This window comes from Callospermophilus lateralis, chromosome 3, assembly GCF_048772815.1.
Source record: "Callospermophilus lateralis isolate mCalLat2 chromosome 3, mCalLat2.hap1, whole genome shotgun sequence".
NCBI lineage: Eukaryota > Metazoa > Chordata > Mammalia > Rodentia > Sciuridae > Callospermophilus > Callospermophilus lateralis.
Window position 1 is genome coordinate 78,365,911 of NC_135307.1, and position 6,413 is coordinate 78,372,323.

Sequence of the window (6,413 nt, forward strand, 5' to 3'; positions counted from 1 at the left end):
ATAAAATAAACGTATTGTGTCCACCTACAACTAAAAAATAAATGTTAAAAAAAAAGAACAAGAAACATTCAGGAGAGAATTGACATGAAAATGAAGTAAAAGCCAACTGTTTTAAGTACCATAAGTACTCAAACCTACATAAATTATACTCCAGGGTGTGGAATGTACAGAAGTAGTTTAAGATAATTACAGACTTTTTTTTAAAAAAATTGTGAATAATAAAAGTTTAAAAAACTAAAATTGAGCAAAAGCCAGCAGTTATTTAATGCCATAAAGGTGAAGTCTAAAAGCTGCCTCTACAAATTTTTTAATAAACTATCTATTTAATAATATATACCAGAATGCTTTCCAGAGATAAAATGTGATTTTCATCATCTTTGTACCATGTATTTTTGGCTTAGCCATTTATATACAATTAGTGATAATATTGATGCTTACATAGAAAAAATTTTAAGTGAATTGAAAAACCATTTTCTCATGTTCTTCATAATGCTTTAATCAAAGACAGATGAAATTCACAAAAAATGTTAAGCAAATTAATAGACAGTAAAAATTTAAAAGCTAGTGTTTTGAAAGTCTAAAAGATCTTAATAGACTAAAAACAGTTAAATTTAATAATAAATACTATTTTCACTTCAAAAACTCAGCAACACATGCATCAGATGGGGCCAGACTGGTTTTTAGAAAGTTCTTGTGAACAAGCTATCAAGCCTTTGGTCAAATGCAGACTCAGTTTTAAAAAAAAAAAAAAAGTCAAGTGTAAAGTGACAGTTAAATTCTTCATGAGTTTTCAGAAGCAGAGAGGTTATAGTTCCTCTGTGCTCTGTGTCAGTCACACAGCATGAAGAGTACTGCGTTCAGTTTTCACATAATATTTTTTTTAAAACGTGATCAATAAAAGGAAGGTAACTAGGATGAAGAAGGCCTGGAAATTATATCATATTTAGTTGAAGAAACCAAGAGTGCTTAATCTAAATAGAAAAGATTCAAAGACTACACATATGCCTCCCTCAAAATTTTTGAAGTGTAGACTGACAATGAACACCTATATAATGTAGTAGAAAGAAACAAATCTTGCTCAATATTTGTTATGGGCCCATCACTCAGAAAACACTCTCAGTTCAAATTTTGTCCAAATTGTAGTTTTTATTTAGCCACCTGACTGTCCCTCAGCAAGAGGCTGTTCAAGGTGCAGTGCCCACCTCTGCGCACACAAGTCTTTTAAAGACAAAAACCACTTCCACCCTGTGCAGGATTCTGCAACTGTGCGAAGTAATCTCGTTTACAGAAGCTAAATTTAGCAATGATACAGACAGCTACAATGTTATAAGTGTCTGCAGAAACCGGGGATATTCTGTTTGGGGTGGAGTTGCCATTTGTGGTTGGGCAGGGGTTGCAACAATCTTAATTGGGTTAACCACCCTCTCTAATCAAGATAGTTTCATTTTTAATATTTTTTTTAGTTGTAGTTGGACACAATACCTTTATTCCATTTATTTATTTTTATGTGGTGCTGAGGATCGAACCCAGGGCCCTGCGCATGCTAGGCAAGCGCTCTACCGCTGAGCCACAATCCCAGAGCCCCTTTAAGATAGTTTCTTTTAAGATGGAGTTACTTAGGCTAAGTTCTTAAGTAACTTATAGCTAGAATAACTTAACACTACTTATCCTACTTACCCTATAATTCTACCTCATCTTATTGATATCCTATAGTCTGTATGGTGCTTACTGACTAGGCTAGGCTATAACACACTGACCTTACTGTTTATGGCCTGGTTACTCAGTCTTCCTGTGACTCTGTTATTACTTCTGCAATTATTAGAGGGGTAAGAAGGATAATTTATGTTCAAACTCCTACAGAGTGTGTACATATGATGGGCACATATTAAATGCTAACTTCCCTTTCCTGAAGTGGAAGACCAAAGCAGTAAATCAAAATTGGAAAGTGACTCAAGGGAGCGCAAGGAAGATTATGGCAACTTCCAAAAATGAAAGCTGCACTGAAGCTGAAGCCCTGCCTTCCTTTGTAATGAGCTCTTTGGCACTGCTCTTCCAGAAGAAGCTAGAAAACCACCAGCAAGAAGGTAGGAGAGAAAGACTCACTGCTGGCAAAGAGAAGCTGGAAAACCACTAGAATATCTTAAAGTTCCAAGATTCAGTGAGTTCAGAGCAAGAAGAAAATGCAATTCTTAAGGTTCTATTCTAATCCATGATTTCTCTGAGGCCAGTGAATATAAGCAACACATAATTCCAAGAAATGAAAGGCTAGACTTCACAGTTTTCTTATTTCCTCCAGAATACACAAAGAAACAGGTGGATATTGTGGTGCATGTTGTCCCCTTTCTTTACATGGGTCCCTAGGACATAGTGTATTGATTCAATTGCCCTTTGTGCTACAAAAAAAATAAGTAGAAGATAGGAATTCCTGGAGGCAATGAGAGAAAAGAGGATAATATCTAGTTGAGAGGAAAAAATAATAATAAATCAAAGACTCTGGCAAATAGAATTACAAAACCTAAAAAATGCAAATAAACAATTTCCTGTATTTTCTTCTCTTTTTTAACTATATTCCTTTTTAAATTATCAAGATTTTGCATAAATGCATGAGAGGTGATCTGCCTTATGCTATGGATAAGTATAGAGAAGATATATATATCACAAAAGTCAGGTAAGGGTAAAATAGCCCTACAATCATGCCTGCTATGCCCTTCTTAATTCAGTGTATTAAGAGGGATCACCTCTTATTGAATTAATGCCATGAAATAACAATTGCAGCAGATCTCATTTTGGATGATCTGTTGATGCCATTTTATAACCATATTGACAATGAATCAAGCAGAACTTTTGAAGTCAAAGATTTTATGTAGTATCTGGGACTTTTAGATATTATTACAAAAAAATAAAAATAAAAAAGAAAGCCATGAGAAAATGAAAACTAAAGGGGAAAAAACTGTAATTTCACCTGTGATATGATTTAAGGAAGATCCCACCTGCCTTCCCTCAGATGATGAGAATATGGACAACACCAACAAAAACAACATTTTACTAGTTCCCTGAACTTTTTCTCTGGGGTGGTGACATTTTAGAAACATATATACAGGAAGTTCTTTCGAATGGGGATAAAATGGCAAAATAGGAAAAAAGGCATGGAATTTATCTTACCATTTACTCGTTTAAAACTTCAGGCATTTGACCTCCTTGAGTCGTTATCTCTTTATATATGAAAGAAAGTTAATAATCCTTGCTATGATTCCATATTTCAAATTTCTTCTGAATGAAACTTTCAACTTGATCAAGGTAAAATTCAGATAAACTTTCCTCTATTCCCCTGAATTAAAAATAAATATACAGAAAGTATGTGTGTATCTATTGATCAATTGAATTTCAAGTTTCCTTAAACCTGAATAAAGCACTAAATTAAAGAACATCAGAGAGAGAAAAAAAAGTTGAATCAAAACATGACTTCCACAAGGCTGCCTTTTCTGAAATGGTGTTTTTTGGTGTGAATCTATGTGGTCACTTGAGGACAATCTGATGCTCACTTTCACAGGAAGGCCCATGAGGGAGCAACTGAGGAGGATCAGCCTTGAAAGGGATCACCTGGGAAATTGGGCAGATTGGAATCCAGGTGGCCTTAATACAAAGCACATTTGTAGCCAGCAGGAAATAATCCTGTCACTTAAGACTACAATGGTAGCCCTGCTAGGGAATATGACCTGTAGGAAGAAAATGGGAGCTATGGTATATTTGGAAGACAAAAAAACAATCTTAAGAGAGATAGTTAGCAGGTTGAATCTTTGGTGTGGTCTCAGGATCCAGGGGATATCTTCTATTCCTGTGTATATAAACACACACACACACACACACACACACACACATTTAACTTGTCATGTAGTCAAAATTCCACACATGTGAAAAAAAATTCTTCTGCATTTTAAATCAGCATTATTTACAAGATTAACCAAGGATAATAATATCCACCAAGCACAATAATTTCTGAATAGTAATATAAAGTATATGTATATAAAGTAATATATACAAAGTAGCTTATAGATCGTAAAATGCTACTTTGTATATATTACTTTATACAAGTCTCATGTCAACCTTGCTACATATGTGTAACTATTCACATTTTACAGAGTTAGTAATGTAGTTTCAGACAGTATGTGCTTTTGCCAGGAAGTTACCATTTACAAAGCATCAGAGTCAGAATTCGAGCTCAGGTCTCCAATATCTCTAAAGTTCATGCTCTGCCACACTGGTGGATCTCAAACCAGGCTGGAGCTATACCTTTCAAAGGCTTCCCCAAGGTTTCTTATAACACTAAAGTCAGTAGCCAATGTACTACAACAACCTACAGATAGAGAATAGATACTGATCAGGGCCCAGACATGGTCACTTAATGTAGCTAAGGTGTAACTTGCTTAAAGTCATTCTATCCCTATGTGGTTATTTTCATATCTGATTTTTTAACCCTCTTGTTCTCTCCTCTGTGTTGCTTAGAAATACAATTGTTTTGTTCCATGAATCTGTCAATTCTAATTTCTAAAAATGAATTATTTATGTCAAAGTAGACAACTCAGTTTAGCTTTGGCTGAACACTGATCTGTATCATTCAAACCAGTGTTCACAAGAGCTTGGTATGGCAGGCAACTTACTGAGGAATACAGAAAGGAGAAATTTGAGTTTCTATTTTTCTTTGAATTCCAAGAAAACTTTTTCAAAAAGTTTTACTAAGATTTATCATATTGATAGACAGTGGTTTATATACAATTTATAAATGAATATAAAAATTTAGAAGAGGACACTCAACAACTCTCAACAAGCCTATTGTTGGGGTGTCCAATCAAAAAACAAAGAGAAACCACTGGTCTAGACCCTCTGCCCCATGACCAGAAAAGTGTGCTTACTCCCCTGAGGGGAGGACTCAGAGAAATAACTCCCCTGGATACGTAATTTGTGCTTTAATCCTCATAGGATGGAAAGAAATTGAGCTCAGAGGCCAGAAATTTCTCCTACATGGTGAGCGACTTCATCCTCTTGGGCTTCCCCTGCCGCTGGGAAATACAGATCTTCCTTTTCTCCATATTCTTTATGACTTACATCCTGACTCTGCTCGGAAATATGGCCATCGTATGTGCAGTGCGCTGGGACCACCGTCTCCACACCCCCATGTACATTCTGCTGGCCAACTTCTCCTTCCTGGAGATCTGCTATGTCAACTCTGACGTGCCCAACATGCTGGCCAACTTCCTCTCCAGGACCAAAGCCATCTCCTTCACCCGGTGCCTCCTCCAGTTGTACTTCTTCTTCTCACTGGGCACAACTGAGTGCTTATTTCTCTCCATCATGGCTTATGACCGGTTCCTGGCCATCTGCCGCCCCCTGCACTACCCCACTATCATGACTACTAAGTTCTGTAATGGCCTGGTCATCTTTTGCTGGGTCTATGGTTTCCTCTGGTTTCTGATCCCAGTGATACTCATCACCCAGCTGCCATTTTGTGGCCCAAATGTGATTGATGACTTTCTGTGTGACCTGGGTCCCCTGCTGACCCTGGCTTCAGCCTGTGTCCCCATCCCAGGGACAGTTCTCATATGTGGAACCATGAGCTCCCTCCTCATTTTTGCTACCTTTTTCTACATAATTGGCTCCTACACACTGGTGTTGAGGGCTGTGATACAGGTGCCCTCTGCTGCCGGCCGGAAGAAGGCCTTCTCCACCTGCTCCTCACACTTGGCTGTCGTGTTTCTATTCTATGGATCAGTCATGATGACATACGTGAGTCCAGGGTCAGGACAAGCAGAGGGTATGCAGAAGTTCACAACTTTGTTCTACTCAGTTTTGACCCCCTTTTTCAATCCCATGATCTATAGCCTTCGGAATAAAGAAATGAAAGATGCCTTGAAGAAAGTTCTAGGAGGTTCCCCAAATTGATCTGTGGTGTTAGTGAGTTATTCTTAAATGAGTTCAGACTGTGAGCTCACTGTGAGAGATGAGCTGAGAAGCTGGCAGGTAGATGTGAAAGTGGATGGGAAGGGCCACATCCTCATTGAAGCCTTTCCCAGATGGAATTCTCTGCCTCTTCCATGGAATGCTCCCTGCTTCTATTTAACATGTCTTTCATTCTTCCTTTCGTTATAATTGGCTGTTCACAAATCTATTTCCAAATGCCTCCCTATTTTTTTAAATTGAAATTCCTTGAAAGCAGGAACTATCCTTTATCAATTTCTGTAATTTCAGAACTCAACCCAGTACATAGATGTCAATAATGTCAACCTAAACAAAACAAATACATTTGTTCATATTTCCTAACTATATTCTTAATTGTCAGGACAAAAGCTACAGAAAATATACAAACTCTATTACAATATGTATTTTATATGACCTACAGATGAAATGAAAAGAAAAAA

General features: G+C 37.1%; 1 protein-coding gene across 1 annotated transcript; it reads left to right on the plus strand.

Moving 5' to 3' along the window:
- Window positions 1–5,019: 5,019 nt before the first annotated feature.
- LOC143394677 (olfactory receptor 11H6-like) lies at window positions 5,020–5,937 on the plus strand. Its single transcript, XM_076849340.2, has one exon. It carries the CDS (start codon window positions 5,020–5,022, stop codon window positions 5,935–5,937), a length of 918 nt encoding a protein of 305 aa, XP_076705455.1.
- Window positions 5,938–6,413: the final 476 nt, after the last annotated feature.

Excerpts from the sequence above, each read along its gene's own strand:
- LOC143394677 (XM_076849340.2), top strand. The coding sequence starts at position 5,020 with ATGGTGAGCGACTTCATCCTCTTGGGCTTCCCCTGCCGCTGGGAAATA.